The sequence below is a fragment of the Rhinatrema bivittatum genome, chromosome 16, assembly GCF_901001135.1.
Source record: "Rhinatrema bivittatum chromosome 16, aRhiBiv1.1, whole genome shotgun sequence".
In the NCBI taxonomy this organism is placed as follows: Eukaryota; Metazoa; Chordata; class Amphibia; order Gymnophiona; family Rhinatrematidae; genus Rhinatrema; species Rhinatrema bivittatum.
In genome coordinates, this window is record NC_042630.1 from 41684473 (window position 1) to 41704769 (window position 20297).

The 20297-nt window shown below is 43.8% G+C and overlaps 1 protein-coding gene across 1 annotated transcript in view; it reads left to right on the forward strand.

Moving 5' to 3' along the window:
• Positions 1 to 20297, forward strand: part of LOC115077507 (vomeronasal type-2 receptor 26-like) — a 52283-nt gene that overhangs the window by 26830 nt on the left and 5156 nt on the right. The window contains exons 3-4 of the mRNA XM_029579798.1: positions 3754 to 3981; positions 6855 to 6981. Of these exons, the coding sequence (XP_029435658.1) occupies positions 3754 to 3981; positions 6855 to 6981 (355 nt within the window). The remainder of the gene's footprint in view (positions 1 to 3753; positions 3982 to 6854; positions 6982 to 20297) is intronic.

A 20297-nucleotide genomic window follows, 5' to 3' on the forward strand; every position in this document is an offset into this window, starting at 1 on the left:
GAGAAACAACATTCTGGAGCCGATGCAATACGGGGTATTTGGCTTAGTGCGGCGGTGAGCACGCAGTTGAACGCACATTTTTTGAGCGCAGAGGGAACGCACATGCAATATATGGTTTTACACATCCATAACACACGCGGAAAATCTGCACATAGGGGCGGATTTTAAGAGCCCTGCTCGCGTAAATCCGCCCGGATTTACGCAAGCAGGGCCTTGCGCGCCGGTGCGCCTATGTTCCATAGGCCTACCGGCGCGCGCAGAGCCCCAGGACTCGCGTAAGTCCCGGGGTTTTTCGAGGGGGGCATGTCGGGGGCGTGCGGGGGCGTGTCGGGGGCGTGTCGGATCGGCGCAGCGTTTTGGGGGCGGGACGCGGCGTTTCGGGGGCGGGCCCGGGGCATGCTTTCGGCCCGGGGCGGTCCGGGGGCATGGCCGCGCCCTCCGGAACCGCCCCCAGGTCCCTTCTCGGCGCGCTAGAGGCCCGCTGGCGCGTGGGGATTTACTTCTCCCTCTGGGAGGCGTAAATCCCCCGACAAAGGTAGGGGGGGGTCTAGATAGGGCCGGGGGGGTGGGTTATATAGAGGAAGGGAGGGGAAGGTGAGGGGAGGGCGAAAGCGAGTTCCCTCCGAGGCCGCTCTGATTTCGGAGCGGCCTTGGAGGGAACGGCGGCAGGCTGCGCGGCTCGGCGCGCGCCGGCTACACGAAATTGGCAGCCTTGAACGCGCCGATCCAGGATTTTAGCGGATACGCACAGCTACGCGCGTATCTACTAAAATCCAGCATACTTTTGTTTGCGCCTGATACGCCAACAAAAGTACGCGAAGGCGCGCTTTTTGAAAATCTACCCCATAGTGAATAGTGTCAATGGGATACAAATCTTATTTAAATGCACCAATTAGGTATTAGTACCCAATGCAGTAATGCACGCAAACATTTTGTGCGTCTTTAGCGATTTTTTTTGCGTTCAAAGTTTTGTGCCAACTTTAAACTGGCGTAATTGTGCTGATAGCTGGTGATTCCTGAGGGATTCTGTTTCTCTTAATGGATACTGTTTATTTCCTTGTCATGTTGACCTTTTTCTTGCATCTGTGAGGAAGAATTAGGGCAACTACATGGACAATAGCAAATAACCCTGCCAACAACAGAAGAGTGGAGAATCATGCAGACCGTGTGGAGCAGATAGAGGTTAGGAAATAAATCTTTCCTTTTAAATTTTCATTGAAATATGTCAAATTGATGTCCAATTTTTGGGCCATTCGGATACCCTGGGGTTGGACGTCGGTGACATCGACGTTTTACAGTTGAACATTCATTAATTTTGTATCTTTAAATATCCCTACAGTCCTATAGTTCCTGGTATGTTTGCTTTGTGTTCTTTTGTATCCCTACAGCCACATAGCTGTGATAACATGAATATGTGGTTGGCCTTTAGAAAAACACCTGATGGACCATGGGTCTGACCCAGTATGGTATGTCTTATGTTCCTTATACATTATGTTTCCAGGTGCAGCCCTTTTGTTCTGGGTCTGTTTGCAACTGTTCTTTTGTAAGCTGAGGATGTGGTTGGTCTAACTGTTAGAAAAACACCTGATGGACCCTTGCTGTGACCCAGTATGTCTTATGCTCCTTACATTATTATGTTTCCAGGTGCAGCCTGGAGCCATCTGTAGACCCTGCAGGCAGCGTGTTATTCAGCCACGCACAACTCTCCTAGGATTATCTGAGTCTGAAGTGGTGCGAAGATACCATCTCAGCTCTAGAGCAACTGAGACCCTGTACCAGGACCTGTGCAATAATAAAGATCCCATTGCCTCTTGCAACTAATGTGGTCCCAGGGCGGAAAAACTTCTGTGTACCTTGCATTTTTTTGCAACAGGAAGTTTCCATAATACAGTCAGACTGGTTTGCGGGATGAATCAGTCCTCAGTCTCGCGGCACTTTGGACAAGTCTTGAGTGCCATGATGAAACATATATGACAGTATATTTATTTTCCCGTGGACCCAGTACAAGTACAAGTGATCCGGTGCAGATTATTTGACATAACTGGAATGCCCAATATATTGGGAGTAATAAACTGCAGCCATATCGCACTTACCCGCAGCTCAGAACAGGAGAGTACATTCTGCAATTAGAAGTCATTCCATTCCATGAATGTGCAAATGGTAAGTGATGCCCGTCAACAGATCCTGAATGTAGTTTCGATGTTTCTGGGCAGCTGCCATGATTCCTACATCCTTGCTTGTTCCTTGCTTAGAACCGATTTTCCCGAAGAGAAATACCGTGATGGCTGGTTGCTCAGTAAGTAACAGTAGAGAACCAGGTGGCAAGGAGGAATGCGCAAGCAAAAGTTAATTGCTTTATCCTAAAGTATTTTGGTACTATTGTGTATAAATATGTGTTTCCTGGTGTTTGTTTGGTCAGTGTCAAAGATGCAGTATGTATTACCTCTTTTATAGGTGATGCTGGCTATGGCTGTAAGCTGTGGTTGCTGACTCCGCTCCTGGCCCTGAGCACTGTGGCAGAAAGATGGTACAACGAGGCACATCCTAGCACTAGATCTGTCATTGAGCGGACATTTGGTGTGCTGAAACGATGATTCAGATGCTTGGACCGGTCAGGTGGTGCCCTCCAGTACAGTCCAGAAAAGGTTGCATGTATTATTATGGCCTGCTGCTTGCTTCATAACCTTGCATTGCGCTTTGGGCTGGAAGTTCCGGAAAACTTGCTCCTAGTTCCACCTGTACAACCAGCTACAGAAGTGGACAACACAGTGTGAGGCTTAGAGGTTTGCCGAAGGGTCATTGAGGAGTATTTCTCATGTAGGTTGTTAGAGGTCTTACAAATACCCCCTCTCCTCTCTGTCTAAAGATATTTCCAATAATCTAAATCCATTGTTTTGTGTTTTCTATTTCGGGAGTTGTAGTTGGAATCTGAGAGGCACTGAAGGATGTTCCAGGATTTTCTAATGTAATCTTTGTTTTCTGACTTCCTTCTAGTTAATAAATAATATTTCTACAGCTGAGTGTTTCTGTGTTTTATTGCAATTCTTAACATGCTTTCTGACATTCAGAACTTGGATGCTTAAGTCTAAAGCATCCCTTCAATGCATCGAAATTAGGCCGTGAATCTCGTCATTTGGATGCCAAAGTCTGGATGCCCAAGTTTGGATGCCCAAACTCTAGAATTTGTTGCTGGAGAAAGTGGTGAAAGCTGTTTTTGTGGCTTACTTTAAAAAAGGTTTAGACTATTTTCTGGATGAAATGACCATAATGCATTATTAAGATCGACTAGGAAGAAAGCCACTGCTTATCCCTGGGATAAGTGACATGGATTCTATCAATCTATTGGGATCCTGCCAATTGTTTGTGACTTCGATTGGCCACTGTTGAAACAAGTTACTGGGTTTGATGGACTTTTTGTCTGACCCAGTATGACAAAACTTATATTGTTAGGGTCTAAAAATTTTAAAAAGCAAACTAAAGCAGAACTTTATGGTTTTGTTTTTTATTGCTCAAATCAGTAATATAGAAATATAATGGAATGGAGTCCTAAAATACACATGTGTTCTCTGGATATGCATTCTAGGATCTTTTTTATTTTAGTTTGAAAATGGCTGATATTGTTTATGATAAACAACTTGAATTAAGCTCAAATAGGGGAGAATTAGTTTGTTTTTATATATTGTATATTCTTGAAAATATTTGAATCACTCTGCATGTTGGAGCACCACTGAAAAGTTACCCTTCATTCTTTAGCTTAATCATTATCTGAGGAACCTCCATTTTAAGAACATTCTGGATGAAGATCTCTCTTTTGATGAGAATGGTGACATCTCCATGGGATATTATATTATAAATCCAGTTTTTCTAGAAAATGAGACACAGAATATTGAAGTTGTTGGAAGTTATAACCCAAATGCTTCCTCTGGACAGGATTTCATCATTAATGAGAAGGCGATCATATGGGAAAGTGCATTCACCCAGGTCAGAATTAAGTCACATTATAGCATTGTAGAAGGCATTGAAACATGCAAATGTCATTCATAACAGTGGTGGGAAGAAGGGAAAGTTTTGTTTCATTTTGGGGGGCTTTTTACCCACAAACTTTGTTTCATGAAATATTTATTTTGTTGCTTTAGTTTAATAAAAATGAAATAAACATTGAAACCCCCCAAAAATCAGAGAGAAGAAAAAATAAACAAGACCTTCCATTGTCTCCTGTGCCCCCACTCATCCCTCCTACCCAGAAAGCTATCAGAGCCAGGATCCTCCTCAGCCTCCTTCATACAAGCCAGGGCCTTGTATGAAGTCTAGACCAAGGTCGCAGTTACCTGCAACAGCCTAAGCCTATACAAGACTGAGGCATCATACTGGGCCTAGGCATTTGAAACTACCTGGTCCTGAAAACTTTTCCTTACATAGGCTTAGGATGCAATAGAACATTGTCACCTTGGCCTAGGCTGAGACTTGGTGGCCTGTACCTAATGCCTGGGTCTCAGCCTAGGATAGGGCCCCTGATGCTTCAGCCAGGCCTAGAGACCAGGTTCATACACCTTGGCCCCTGCCTAGGCTAAGGACTAGACCCAGATACAATGCAATGGCCTGCTGTACTTGGCCTGCTGTACTTGGCCTCTAGTCTATGCCTGACTCTGGGGCATAGACTAGAGGCCAAGTACAAATGCCTGTTCCTCAGCCTAAGTCAGTGCCTATAACCAGGCCTGTTGTCATGGACCAGCCCAAAGGCTAGACCCCGATATCGAGGCCTAGAGGTCCTGAAACTTGGACCTCGGCCTAGGCCAGGGTCCGATTCCAGGCATGATTCTATGGTCATGCCTGAAGGCCAGATCCCAATTCCAGGGGCTTGGCCTTTGCATAGGGTCAGGCCCAGGCCTTGGATCTCCTCTTTAGCATATTCTTTGATTGTGTCTTCTTTTCCACTGATGCAGTCTGCTGGGGTCATTACATAAGACTTAACAGTTGAATTAGCTGCCGTACATCAAAATAATGCCTTCCACTTGGGATAATGTCCTGGAGTTAATTAACTTTGCGGTAATGACCCTAGTGGACAGCGTGATTTGGCAAAGAAGTCAAAGAAAGAAGACATTGAAAAGGAGTTCTGAAGCATGGGCTCTGTGTCTGCCCTGACCTTAGGCCCCAGTCTAGGGCCTGAATCTGAACCTTGGCCCCAGTGTTTCAACCCAGCCTTCAGGTTGGGCTGAGACATTGAGCCTGGGGCTGTTCCATTGCCTAGGCCATGGCCCAAGTGTCATGACCCAACTTTTAGGCCAGGCCCCAGCATTGGGCCTGGGTCCAATCCCAGTCTCCAGCATCGGGATCCAGCATCCAGGCTGGACAGAAGCATTGGGCATTAGTCCAGGACCTGGCCTAGGCTGAGGCTCAGGTGTTGGTACCCAGCACTGGACATGGGTCTGGGCTGAGAACCCAGCATCGAGACACAGCATTTGGTCCACACCACAGCATCAGGCATGAGTTATGGCTGAGACCTCGGCATTGAGACCCAGCATCCAAATCAGTCAGCAGTGTCATGCCTGAGTCCGGGTTCAGCCCCAGGTATAGGCGAAGGGCCAGGCATTGGGCCCGGCCTCTAGACCAGCCTTAACATTGAGCTTTGGACAGTGTCGAGGCCCCAGCATCAGAATCATACCTCCAGGGGCTGAGCAAGGGCTCAGGCCTCAACACCAGGCCTGGGCCCTTGCTTAGTCTGTGTCCCAGGTGCAGGAACCAGCCTCCAATCTTGGCTCTGGTATCAGGTCTTGGACCAGACTGAAGCTCCAGCACTAGGATGAGTCCTGGCTGGGTCACGATGTCAGGCCTGGTTCTGCGTCAAGGCAAGAGCATCATAGGCCAATATGGGGGCTCGTCAGGAAATTTCCCAGGTCTAGGCTTTTGCTTGGGTCTCAGCCTAGGCCGCAGCATTGGGCCAGGGCCTAAGCAAAGATCCTGATGTCATGTTCGGGCATATGCTACGGAACCTTCATTAGATTGCTGCCTATGCCAAGGCAAGACCTAAGCTTTGGGCCTAGGCCTAGGCCAAGGCACTAGAGTCACACTTGGGCATAGGCTGGGACCCTTCCTTTGGGTCTCTGCCTACTCCCTACGTAAGACCCTGGCCCGATTGGCAACTTTTTTTTAATAGGTTTTCAAATTGAAATTAGATTCTGAGGAAATTTAGTCAGAATTTATCTTGTTCCATTTTCAAAATGATTCAAAATAAAATAGAAATTTTACCTCATTTCCTATTTTGTTTCTCAAAAATGCCCTTTACTAATTTATAATATTATGAAATGGTCAGAAGTGCTGCTATGTGATTAGGTGCCATAAATGCTGACTCATCCTAGCATAAAGAGCACCAGACTTTACAAATCTCATTTCTATGTATACAAGAGCGAGAATTTATACCTAGAAAATGTTAAGAAGGACCAAGGGGTAATTACATTAGACAGATGGGCTTTCACATAAACAGGCTCTCAAGGAATAGCTACCACACATTCCATGAAGTCCAATATGTTTTCTGTTATTCTAACAAAAATTATTACAAAGTAAACTACCATATTCTCTTAGCAGCTAATGGACATTTAATGGTTAATGTTTTGGATTCCAATTCTTTATTTCAATGTTCATCTATGGAGTTTTTGTTCACAGGAAATGATTAATTTCCAGCTACACGTGTTTCATATTTTACATTTTATCAAATAGGGCTCATAGTTCACCACCATATACTACTGAGTACTTTGGAAAGGAATTCATAAAAATAAATGGTTTGAGTTGGCACATATGTGAATAGAAAGTAGACAAAATTACAGCCTGATTTACCAGATGTTTTTCTCAAAATGTAGACACCTCCACAGTCCAAATGCAGTCAGAGTTGCCCTCCAGGATTCAGGAAATTAACCAGTAAAGAAAAACCCATCTGCTGCTATGATTGTATTCCTTGTCCAGATGGAGAGGTCTCCAACCAAACTGGTAGGTGATATGATGTAAAATGTGGAGGGTTCATGACTGAAATTCTTCAGTTTGACCACTGATATAAAACTCAAAGGTCTTCAAATGCTTATGAAGACAATCAAATTCCCATATAGCATGCTCAATTATTCCCCTGGTAGGATTTCATTTTTTATATAACAATTATAACAGTTATTAAAGATATGGTTCTACTGTTTGCATAGAGCAGTATATAATGGAATTATAAATTCATGTATAAGACCCTATCAAGTAAGATCTGCTACAGAGTGGACAATCCTGACAGAGTAGAGAGTGAGAAGTGATCTAAGAGTGGTTAACATTTTGACAAAAAGGATTCAGTGCCATGAAGTGCAGAATCATGAGTTTGGGTTGCAACAATCAAATGATTTGTATCTGATGGCGGCTGAAGGACTGATGTATATGAACCAAGAATAAGACCTTGGGCTGATAGGGTCCGATGATCTGAATGTGGTGAAACAATGTGACAAGGCAATGACTGAGGCCAGAGGGATGTTGAGCTGCATAGAGAGAGCCATAAGCAGCAAGAAAAAGGAGGTGATAATGCCCATATATAGTTCATGGGTGAGGCCTCAAATGGTGTATCATGCTAAATTCTGGAGACCATATCTAAAAATGATAGAAACAAGAAGAAGGCCATCAAGGCAACCAAAATGGTACATAAGAACATAGAACATAAGATATGCCATACTGGGTCAGATCAAAGGTCCATCAAGCACAGCATCCTGTGTCAAACAGTGGCCAATGCAAGTCACAAGTACCTGGCAAGTAGCCAGACATTAAATAGACCTTAAGATACAATTCCTTATTGATTAATAGAAGGTTATGGACTTCTTTTTTAGGAACTTATCCAAAAAACGTCCTTAAAAATTGGAAGAAGGATCCATCTGAAAAAAAATATGATAAAACATAAGCATTGTCAAGATAAGTGTAAAACATTGATAAGACAGGTGAAGAAGAATTTTAAATGAAGTTGGCCGTAGAGGCAAAAACTCATAATAAAAACGTTTTAAAATATATCTGAAGCAAGAAACCTGTGAGGAAGTCGGTTGGACCATTAGATGACCGAGGGGTTAAAGGGGCTCTTAGGGAAGATAAGGCCATTGCAGAAAGACTAAATTAATTATTTGCTTCCAGGTTTACTAATGAGGATATTGGAGAGATACCAGTACTGGAGATGGTTTTCACCGGTGATGAGTTAGACAAACTGAACCAAATCCTTGTGAACTTGGAAGATGTAGTAGGCCAGATTGACAAACTAAAGGGTAGCAAATCAACCTGGACTGCTTGGTATGCATCCTAGGGTACTGAAGGAACTAACAAATATTTCTGATCTATTAGCTAAAATTTGTAACCTATCATTAAAATCATCCATTGTACCTGAAGACTGGAGGGTGGCCAATGTAACCCCAATATTTAAAGAGGGATCCAGGGCGATCCGGGTAACTATAGGCCAGTGAGCCTGACTTCAGTGCCAGGAAAAATTGTGGAAACCATTCTCAAGATTAAAATTGTAGAGAATATAGAAAGATAAGGTTTAATGGAACACAGTCAACATGGATTTACCCAAGGAAAGTCTTGCCTAACAAATCTGCTTTTTTTTTTAAGGGGTTAATAAATATGTGGATAAAGGTGAACTGGTAGATGTAATGTATTTAGATTTTCAGAAGGTGTTTGACAAAGTCCCTCATAAGAGGCTTCTAAGAAAACGAAAAAGTCATGGGATAGGAGGCGATGTCCTTTCGTGGGTCACAAACTGGCTAAAAGACAGGAAACAGAGAGTAGGACCTTGCAAGACTGGAAGATTAGGCATCCAAATGGCAGATGAAATTTAAGTGGACAAGTGCAAGGTATTGCATATAGGGAAAAATAACCCTTGCTGTAGTTACATGATGTTAGGTTCCATATTAGTAGCTACCACCCAGGAAAAAGATCTAGGCATCATAGTGGAAAATACTTTGAAATCATCAACTCAGTGTACTGCAGCAGTCAAAAAAGCAAACAGAATATTAGGAATTATTATAAAGGGAATGGTTAACCAAACACCTCCATGGTGAGATCGCACCTTGAATACTGTGTACAATTCTGGTCGCCACATTTCAAAAAATATATTAGTTGCAATGGAGAAGGTACAGAGAAGGGCAACCAAAATAATAAAGGTGATGGAACAGCGCCCCTATGAGGAAAGACTGAAGAGGTTAGGGCTGTTCAGCTTGGAGATGAGATGGCTGAGGGGGGATATGATAGATTTCTTTAAGATCATGAGTGGTCTTGAAGGAGTAGATGTGAATCAGTTATTTACACTTTCAGATAATAGAAAGACTAGGGGACATTTCATGAAGTTAGCAAGTAGCACATTTAAGACTAATCAGAGAAAATTATTTTTCACTCAACGCACAATTAAGCTCTGGAATTTATTGTCAGAGGATGTGATTAGAGCAGTTAGTATAGCTGAGTTCAAAAAAGGTTTGGATAAGTTCTTGGAGGAGAAGTCCATTAACTGTTATTAATCAAGTTTACTTAGGGGTAGATTTTCAAAGGGGTACGCGCGTAGGATATGCACGTACCCCCCAAAAACCTACCCCAAACCCCCCCTGCGCCGCCGAGCCTATTTTGCATAGGCTCGGCGGCGCGCGCAAGCCCCGGGACACACATAAGTCCCGTGGCTTGCATGGAGAGGCATGCCGTGGGGCGTGTCAGGGGGCATGGCGGTCATGACGTGGCATTTTGGGGGCGTGGCGCGGGTGACCGACGTTTCGAGGGCGGCACCATGGGCGTGGTTTCGGCCCGGGGCCGTTCCGGGGGCATGGCTACGCCCTCCGGAACAGCCCCCGCGTCGGGTGATGGCGCGCCAGCAGCCCGCTGGCACGTGCAGATTTACGTCTGCCTCCAGCAGGCGTAAATCCAGCGATAAAGGTAAGGGGGGGTTAGATAGGGCCAGTGGGGTGGGTTAGGTAGGGGAAGGGAGGGCGAAAAAAAGTTCCCTCCGAGGCCGTTCCGATTTCGGAGCGGCCTCGGATGGAATGGAGACAGGCTGCGTGGCTCGGCGCACGCAGGCTTCCCAAAATCAGCAGCCTTGCGCGCGCCGATCCCGGATTTTAATGGCTACGCGCGTATCTATTGAAATCCCACGTACTCTTGTTCGCGCCTGGTGCACGAACAAAAGTACGCGCTCGCACAAATTTATAAAATCTACCCCAGCGGGAATAGCCATGCTATTAATTGCATCAGTAGCATGGGATCTTCTTAGTGTTTGGGTAATTGCCAGGTTCTTGTGGCCTGGTTTGGCCTCTGTTGGAAACAGGATGCTGGGCTTGATGGACCCTTGGTCTGACCCAGCATGGCAATTTCTTATGTTCTTATGTTCTTAACCTTTTTTAAATCCATTTACACTAACTGCCATAACCAAGGCAGGAGTCAGAGCAAGATAAGAACCTGTCTTCCACCTAGCCAGCTCCCTACCCTGCAGGTTGAGCCTTTGGATTCTGGAGGCCTGCAAGTCTCTAGGCATGGTAAGGCCAGAAAGACGAGACTGGATATGCAAAGTTTGGACAAGGCAGGCTGGAGACAAGGTTTAGACCAGGGAGGTGAGACTGAAGCCAAGGCTTGGACAGGAAGGCTGGTGACAGGGTTTTGACAGACAGGCTGGAGACAGGTCTTGGGCCATGTAGGCAAGACTGAAGGCAAGGCTTGAATGAGGCAGCCTGGAGACAGGGCTGGGTAATCATCCTACCCACCTTGGCCATAACAATGGGAGAAGTTCTCTGCCACAGGGCGGTGTTGTTTAGAAATATAAGTTTACCAACTCCAGTTAACCTTTTGAGGAAGAGGGGTTATTTTGCAATAGTTATTGTGTGTGTGTGTACCAGGCCAATCACGTGAACATGTGGGCTACAATCTGCATGTAAAAGATGCACATTTTTAGTCCAACATTTACAGTGAGAAATTTACCCTACCAATATTTTGCATTAGGCTACACAGATGCTGAAGCACTTCCTTAAAGATAACTATCCCAAAAATTAAGTTTGACAAGAAAGTTTGGATAGAGTTGTCACATTTATAGCAAACGTTTCATGAAATGTCCTGCATATTTTAAGGTGCCTATAAATAGGATCCATGTTGATGGCTAAGTTTTCTAAGGCTGCAATGAGCTATGTCCACAAAATTAGTCAAGCATTTGTGCAGTTTGTAAGTTTCAGCAGCCTAAAATGCATGCATGTTTTCATTATGAGAGTAATGGAAGCAATGAGGAAACTTCACAAGCAACAGTTGCAGCTTGAAAGGGGTCATATGGGATTAGGGATTGCTTCCATGTGAGAATTTGATCTACTTTGGCTAGCTGCACATAAAATCGCTGAAGGCAGACTTGGTGGGCCTTTTAGTTCTTTCTTGTTATTTTCTATGTTACTATGTTACAAATGTTCATCACCATTTTCACAGGCAAAAGAGTATTTTCTTGACTGAAATGGATCTTTTGTAAATTGTCCATGCGGCATATGGACTGGCCTTGGCATCTGGAACCACCAAGGAATACAGCAAGTCTTGACTTTTCTGGTCAGGAACAAGGTTTTATTAACAGAAGTAAAAATAAACAGCAAAACAAAAGCAGCTCACTTCACCTTAAACATCAAGTAGTTTATACGTATTTGGTACGGGCATATCATGGGTTGCAGCAGCTCCTCTGGGCCTGCCTAACTCCTGTAGGCCCTGATCCGTTATAGTTTTAGGAAGCTAACCTCCCAGGACCCAGAATCCTTTGTGCTTCTACACCTTAAGGTGGTCTGATGGAGTTTTTTGTATACTCCCTCACATATCCTCCCAGTCAGTTACTCTTACTTGGGTGAGTGCCTGCCTGTGTCAGGGGCACCTCTCTAGATAGAAAGTCAGTATTGATGTTCTCCTTCCCAGAAGAGTTTCAGGGTTAGGAACAATCTCATCACTCTGGAATTGTTCTCCGTGTTCCAGTTTGTGGTCCATCACCAGGATGAACTGCCACCCCAAGAGGTAATACTGTAAGGCTTCTAGAGCCCATTTTACAGATAAGGCCTCTTCTCTCGTGGTAGAAGCTTCAGACTTATGTAGGCCACCGGATGCTCTTGGCTGTCCTTCATTTGGCTGAGGACCTCCACCAGTTCTACCTCTGAGGCATCCATCTGAACAATGAAGAGCTCTGTAAAATCTGGACTTATTAGGACCAGATTGGAGCAGATTAATTCCCTCAACTCACGGAAGGCTTTCGCTGTATTGGCCGACGATTGGACATTTTCTGATGATTTCTTCAAAGTAAGTGGTTCTGCCTTCTTAGAGTAGTTAGGTATAAACCTTCTATAGTAGCCTGTGAGGCCTAGAAACATGCTAATCTTCCCTTTGGTTTGTGGGATAGATGCCTTGGTAATCGCCTCAGTCTTCCTGGACTGTGGGTGGACTTGACTCTTTCCCAAGGTATAGCCAAGAAATTGGACTTCTTGTCCTTCCAACAAACACTTCTTCATGTTCATTGTCAGATCAGCCTTCCTTAGCATAGAAAATACAGCTTGCAGTTGGCTTAGGTGTGTACTCCAATCTGGGTTGTAAACCACTATATTGCTCAGGTATGCAGTTGCATAGCCCTAGTGTGGGGGGCGCATATACTTAACCAAGCACTAGAACATTATGAGGCACCATGGAGGCCAAACGGGAGGACTGTAAACTGGACTAGCCCCACTGGTGTTGAGAAAGCCACCTTCTCTTTCGCCATTGGCATGAGGGGTATTTACCAGTATCCATTGGTGAGGTGAAGGGTCAAGATGAACTGAGCTGATCCTAGACACTCGATTAGCTCATCCACCCTAGGCATTGGGTGTATAGACTTTTTTAAAGTCTATACAAAATCTTATGCTTTCATCCTGTTTCATTACTAGGACTATGGGTGAAGACCAGTCAATATTAGATTCTTCTATAACTCCAAGCTGGAGCATCTCTTTCATTTAAGAACATAAGAAATTGCCATGCTGGGTCAGACCAAGTGTCCATCAAGCCCAGCATCCTGTTTCCAACATAGGCCAAACCAGGCCACAAGAACCTGGCAATTACCCAAACACTAAGAAGATCCCATGCTACTGATGCAATTAATAGCAATGGCCATTCCCTAATTAAACTTGATTAATAGCAGTTAATGGATTTCTCCTCCAAGAACTTAATCCAAACCTTATTTGAATCTAGCTACACTAACTGCACTAACCACATTCTCTGGCAACAAATTTCAGAGCTTAATTGTGCATTGAGTGAAAAAGAATTTTCTTCGATTAGTCTTAAATGTGCTACTTGCTAACTTTTGGAGTGCCCCCTAGTCTTTCTATTATCTGAAAGAGTAAATAACTGATTCACATTAACCTGTTCTAGACCTCTTATGATTTTAAACACCTCTATCATATCCCCCCTCAGCCGTCTCTTCTCCAATCTGAAAAGTCCTAACCTCTTTAGTCTTTCCTCATAGGGGAGCTGTCCCATCCCCTTTATCATTTTGGTTGCCCTTCTCTGTACCTTCTCCATCGCAACTATATATTTTTTGAGATGAGGAGACCAGAATTGTACTCAGCATTCAAGGTGCGGTCTCACCATTGAGCGATACAGAGGCATTATGACATTTTCTGTTTTATTATCCATTCCATTCCTAATAATTCCTAACATTCTGTTTGCTTTTTTTACTTCAACAGCACACTGAGCCAATGATTTTAACATATTATCCACTATGAAACCTAGATCTTTTTCCTGGGTGGTAGCTCCTAATATGGAACCTAACATCGTGTAACTATAGCAAGGGTTATTTTTTTCTATATGCAACACCTTACACTTGCCCACATTAAATTTCATCTGCCATTTGGATGCCCAATCTTCCAGTCTTGCAAGGTCCTCCTGTAATATATCACAATCCGCTTTTTATTTTACTCTGAATAATTTTGTATCATCCGCAAATTTGATAACTTCACTCATCGTATTCCTTTCCAGTTCATTTATTTATTTTTTATTTTTATTTATTTAAGGTTTTTATATACCGGCAATCATGAAAACATATCTTGCTGGTTTACATGAAACGGGAGTGCATTAAATACATCAACTCGAACTGTGGTGACCGAAGGAGCAGTTACAAATAACAAGGGTAGCAGAACTTGGAGAAGAAGGAAGAGATAGGAAAGAATAAACGGTATTTATATATATATATGGAAAAACACCGGTCCAAGTACAGATCCCTGAGGCACTCCACTGTTTACCCTTTTCCACTGAGAAAATTGACCATTTAATCCTACTGTTTCCTGTATTTTAACCAGTTTGTAATCCACAAAAGGACATCACCTCCTATCCCATGACTTTTTAGTTTTCTTAGAAGCGTTTCATGAGGGACTTTGTCAAACGCCTTCTGAAAATCCAAATACATTACATCTACTGGTTCACCTTTATCCACATGTTTATTAACCCCTTCAAAAAAAAGAAGCAGATTTGTTAGGCAAGACTTCCCTTGGGTAAATCCATGTTGACTGTGTTTCATTAAACCATTTATTTCTAGATGCTCTACGATTTTGATCTTGAGAATGGTTTTCACTATTTTTCCTGGCACTGAAGTCAGGCTCACTGGTCTATAGTTACCCAGATCACCCCCGAAGCCCTTTTTAAATATTGGGGTTACCTTGGCCACCCTCCAGTCTTCAGGTACAATGGATGATTTTAATGATAGGTTACAAATTTTAACTAATAGATCAGAAATATCATTTTTTAGTTCCTTCAGTACCCTAGGATGCATACCAAGCAGTCCAGGTGATTTGCTACTTTTTAGTTTGTCAATCTAGCCTACTACATCTTCCAGGTTCACTTCTATTTTGATAATGGGATGCCTGGCTTTTGGAATCTGGAATTGCTGTTGATGTATGATCACCCCTGGCAGTGTAATGCTATCGTGTTGGCCCAAGTGGGTACATCCCAGCAAACTGGAAAATATATCTCTATTCTGCTCCAGCAGCAGTAAGTCCACTTCCTGGGAAGTCGGCAGTTCCTTCCCAAATGGCTCTGGGCCGAATCCAGTGGAACCCATTTCTTTAATAGATTAGCATGGTAAATCTGAGTTTTCTTCCTTTTATCTAGCTGAGCTAGTTTATTATTGACTGGACTGTTTGGTTTTTTTTAAGACGTCATAAGGCCATTGTCTACAGGCGAGCAACTTGCTTTCAGAAGAGGGCAAGAGAACAAGGACCTGGTCTCCGGGCTGTAAAATTCTCTGAACTGTGGGATGGTTATACACCCGAGTCTAGGCAGTCTGAGCTTTGTCCAAGCATATGTGGACCACCTCCCCAGCCTTTTTTAGATGCTCTTGTACCTATATGACATAGTCCATGAGATTTCTTCTTCTTCCCATGTCTTTCGAGCCATGACTAATATGCCTCTTGGTCATCTTCCTTATAACTACTCAAAAGGCAAAAAGCCTATCAAGCTATGGGGTACTTCACAAACCATGAATAATATATAGAGTAGTAGCAAATCCCAATATTTGCCATCTTCATCTATGAATTTCCACACCATTTCTTTAAATGTCTCTGAGAGAGATGAAAAAGGTAATCAAGAAAGCAAAAAGTCAGGCAGAGGAAAGGATTGCCAAGGAGGTAAAATGAGGTTACAAAACATTTTTCAGATACATCAGAGAAAGTAGAATGGTCCAAACTGGTATAGTGAAATTGAAAAGTGAAAAAGATCAATGTCTGGAGAGAGACGAAGAAATGGTGGACCCTGGAGAAGGACCATCACTAGTTAATAAAACTGTGGGAGGGTGTGGAGTAGACAAACTCCATTTATGGAAGAGAATATATGGGAAGAGCTAGGAAAACTGAAAGTGGACAAAGCTCTGGGGCCTGATGAGGTTCATCCCAGCATACTGAGGGAGCTCAGAGCTGTGCTGATGGGTCCGCTGTGTGACCTGTTCAATAGATCCATGGAAAAGGGTGTGTTGCTGGGTAACTGGAGAAGAGTGGTGGTGGTCCAACTTTACAAGAGTGGGAGCAGAGAAGAGGCTGGAAACTACAGGCTAGTTAGCATCACCTTGCTGGTAGCAAAATTAATGGAGACTCTGCTGAGGGAAAGGATAGTGAACTATCTACAATCCGGTGGGTTGCTCAATCAGAGGCAGCAAGGATTCACCAGGGGAAGGTCCTGTGGGATGAATTTGAATGATTTCTTTGATTGGGTGACTAGAGAACTGGATCAGTGAAGAACACTCAATGTGATTTACTTGGATTTTAGTAAAGCTTTTGATACGGTCCCACATAGAAGACTCATGAACAAAATGAGAAGCTTGGGAGTGAGCGCCAAGGTGGTGGCATAGATTACAAACTGGTTGATGGATAGAAGACAACATGTGATGGTAAATGTAATCTAATCTGAAGAGAGAATGGTGTTCAGTGGATTGCCACAAGGATCCGTGTTGGGACTAGTCTGTCCAATGTCTTTATGAGCAACTTTGCGGAAGGTATAGAAGGTAAAGTTTGTCTATTTGTGGATGATACTAAGATCAGCAACAGAATGGACATGCTGGAAGGTGTGGAAAGAATGAGATGAGAATTAAGGAACCTGGAAGAGTGGTTGAAGATGTGCCAGCTATGATTCAATGCCCAGAAGTATAGAGTTATACATCTGGGGTGTGGCAAACCAAAAGATCTGTATGTGTTGGGGGGTAACGGGCTGATGTGCATGGAGCAAGAGATAGACCTTGGGGTGATAGTGTCTAACATCTGAAGTCGGCGAAGTAATGTGACAAAGTGATTGCTAAAGCCAGAAGAATGCTGGGCTGCATAGAGAGAGGAATATCTAGTAAAAAAAAAGGAAGTGATAATCCCCTTGTACAGGTCCTTGGTGAGGCCTCAACTGGAGTATTGTGTTCAGTTCTGGAGATCGTATCTCAAAAGGGACAGAGACAGGATGGAGTCAGTCCAAAGAAGGGCAACCAAATGACTTATGAGAGCAGGCTGAAGAACCTAAATATGTATACCCTGGAGGAGAGGAGGAGCAGGGGTGATATGATACATACTTTCATATACTTGAAAGATTTTAAATCATCCAGGGTCAACAACAAACCTTTTCCATTGGAAAGAAATCAGGAGAACTAGGGGTCATTATTTGAAGCTCCAGGGAGGAAGACTTAGAACCAATGTCAGAAAATATTTTTTTTCATGGAGAAGGTGGTCTCTGGTATGTCCTTCCAGATCAAGTGGTGAAAACTAAAGATGTCAAAGGGGCATGGGATAAACACTGTGGACCCCTAAAGGCTAGAGGATGGTGATGAATGAAAAGAAGCATGGGGGTAGCTTGCTGGTATGGTGGTTACTACTAGGGGTGTGCATTCGGATTGACCGCATTAGTAAAACGCAACTCATATTTTTTTTTTACTTAAAAAATTGATTCGACATAAACGATCGGATTTCCCACATATCGAACATAGATATGTTCGATATGTGGGAAATCGCGATTGTTGAGCCAAAATAAAAATATAAACCCCCTCACCCTCCTTAATCCCCCCCCCCGACTTACCACAACTCCCTGGTGATGGAGCGAGGAGTGAGGACGCCATTTCTGCAATCCTTGGCGAGAAGCATGTGACGTCGGCGGCACGTCGAGTGACGTCGGCGGCACGTCGAGTGACGCCGGCGTCACGTGATTCCCGGCTCGTTCGCGCCGGACGGCTCGTTCGGCCCAAAAAGAACTTTTGGCCAGCTTGAGGGGGTCAGGAGGCCCCCCCAAGCTGGCCAAAAGTTCTTTTTGGGCCGAACGAGCCGTCCGGCGCGAACTCGCCGGGAATCACGTGACGTCGCGTCTGAGTGACGCGGCGCCACGTGATTCCCGGCGAGTTCGCGCCGGACGGCCCCCCCAAGCCCCCCCAAGCCCCCCCAAGCCCCCAAGCCCCCCCAAGCCCCAGGCCCCCCCAAGCTGGCCAAAAGTTCTTTTTGGGCCGAACGAGCCGTCCGGCGCGAACTTGCCGGGAATCACGTGACGTCGCGTCTGAGTGACGCGGCGCCACGTGATTCCCGACGAGTTCGCGCCAGACGGCTCGTTCGGCCCAAAAATAACTTTTGGCCAGCTTGGGGGGGTCAGGAGGCCCCCCCAAGCTGGCCAAAAGTTCTTTTTGGGCCGAACGAGCCGTCCGGCGCGAACGAGCCGGGAATCACGTGACGCCGCGTCACGACGTGCCACCGACGTCACATGCTTCTCGCCAAGGATTGCAGAAATGACGTCCTCACTCCTCGCTCGATCACCAGGGAGTTGTGGTAAGTCTGGGGGGGGGATTAAGGAGGGTGAGGGGGATTAAATTTTTTTTTTGCACATATGTACATATACCCAACTCATTGGATTTTTTTTATGTCCATATTGGCCGCAAGTGGGACCCCCTTTCGGACATAAAAAATATGAACATAAAATTTTGCTCTGCACATCCCTAGTTACTACCCTTATCTAATAAGCCTTCATATGGTTAATGCAACTCCTACATTGCTCTCTGCTTCAATGGCAAGGAGAAATGTGGAAAATAGTATTTACATTCAGTGAACAACCAACAAGGACATTGAACTGTACAGTCTGGGAAAACAAGTAAGCATGGGGGTAACTTATTTTTATTTATTTTATTTATTTAACTTTTTTATATACCAACATTCAAGACGGTGGTCCCATCATGCTGGTTCACAAGAAACAGGGGTGTAATTATAATAAACTTTACCATTTAAACAATAGTGCAGAAAAGCAGTTACAAATAACAAGGAAAACAATAACTTGGAATGAGAAGGGAAATGAAAGTCAGATAGTTATATATAAGTATAAATAACATTGTAAGAGGTGGCTATTAACGCTAATGCTAGCGGAGCGTGTTGAAAGAAGGAAGTTAGATGGAATTGGAGTTAGGAAAGGCCTGCGTGAACAGCCACGTCTTGAGTCTTTTCTTGAATGTTGAGATGTTGGGTTCCATTCTAAGATCCGGGGGAATAGAGTTCCATAATGTTGGACCGGCTGTGGAGAATGCCCGATCTCTGAGCGTGATGTGTCTGGTAGTCTTGGCTGGAGGTACTTGAAGTGATCCTTTGTAAGCGTCTCTTGTCGGTCTTGTGGAATGGTGTAATCGGAGGGGGTCTTGTGTAATCGGAGGGGGTCTTGTGGAATGGTGTAATCGGAGGGGGGATTGATGCAGCAGTTACAATAAGCCAGATGCCTCACTTTTGATGCAACTCCAACACTACTGTCTGCTTCAATGGCAGGGTGTGTGGGAAATTGGACTCAAACAGTAGCCAACAATGGCCTTGACCTTGTCGGTCTGTGAAACTGTTAAGTATGGGAAACTGATTATGGGAGCTTGCTGGGCAGACTAGATGGGCTATTTGGTCTTGCCCAACAAGCTCCCATAGGTTTCCATGTTTCTATATTTAGGGTCCAACAAGCCATTAGAAAATGATAACGGATCTTAAATAACAGAGGTTTACCAAATGGATCCATCTTTTCAGAACAGGTTGATGCAACCTTGTTTTTTTTCTCTGTGCATGTATTGTTAGAAGGGTTTTGAGGTCTCCTGTTTTTAACTCCTTAATATGATCTCAAGAAGCCACTTAGAATTCCCCCATAATTTCTTAGGTAAATATATGCATTTAATAACATTTTGTGAACTATTTTGGTTTCTGAAAATCCCAAATATGCATATGTGATTGACTTGTACATACAACTGCTAACTATGCTCTTGAAAAAAAGTCCATAATGGACATTTCTCATCCTTTAGCTGAAAGTCATAAGAAAGTCAGCCAGGTCTTCACCAACTATCTTATGCTACATTATAGCCACAATGAAAGATAAGTTGTTGCTGATGTCAACATAACTTTACACAACTAAAACATGAACTCCTGAATGTAAACCTCCACTATCTACAACAAGGTTTGGCTAGCTGTGTTCTGCAACTAATGATGAAAAGCAGTTCTAGCAAACTAGCACTTTAGTTCTAGCAAACTAGCACTTTTCCCTCTCCTAACCTTGCCCATGAAATGGACATTATTTGATTGGTAATCAATAGCTGCCAACTAAAACTGCTGCTAATATTACTACTATTTATAATTTATAAAGTGCTCCTATACATTTCCATTTGTGCAGCACTGTACATATAATCATAAGAGATAGTCCCTGCTCATAGAGGTTTACAATCAAATCAGTGCAAAATAAATGACATACAAGAGTCAATGGGAACTTTATTTATCACAAAGGAGTGGATAGGATTTAAAAGCAGCCTCAAAAATATTTTTTTTTCATATCAG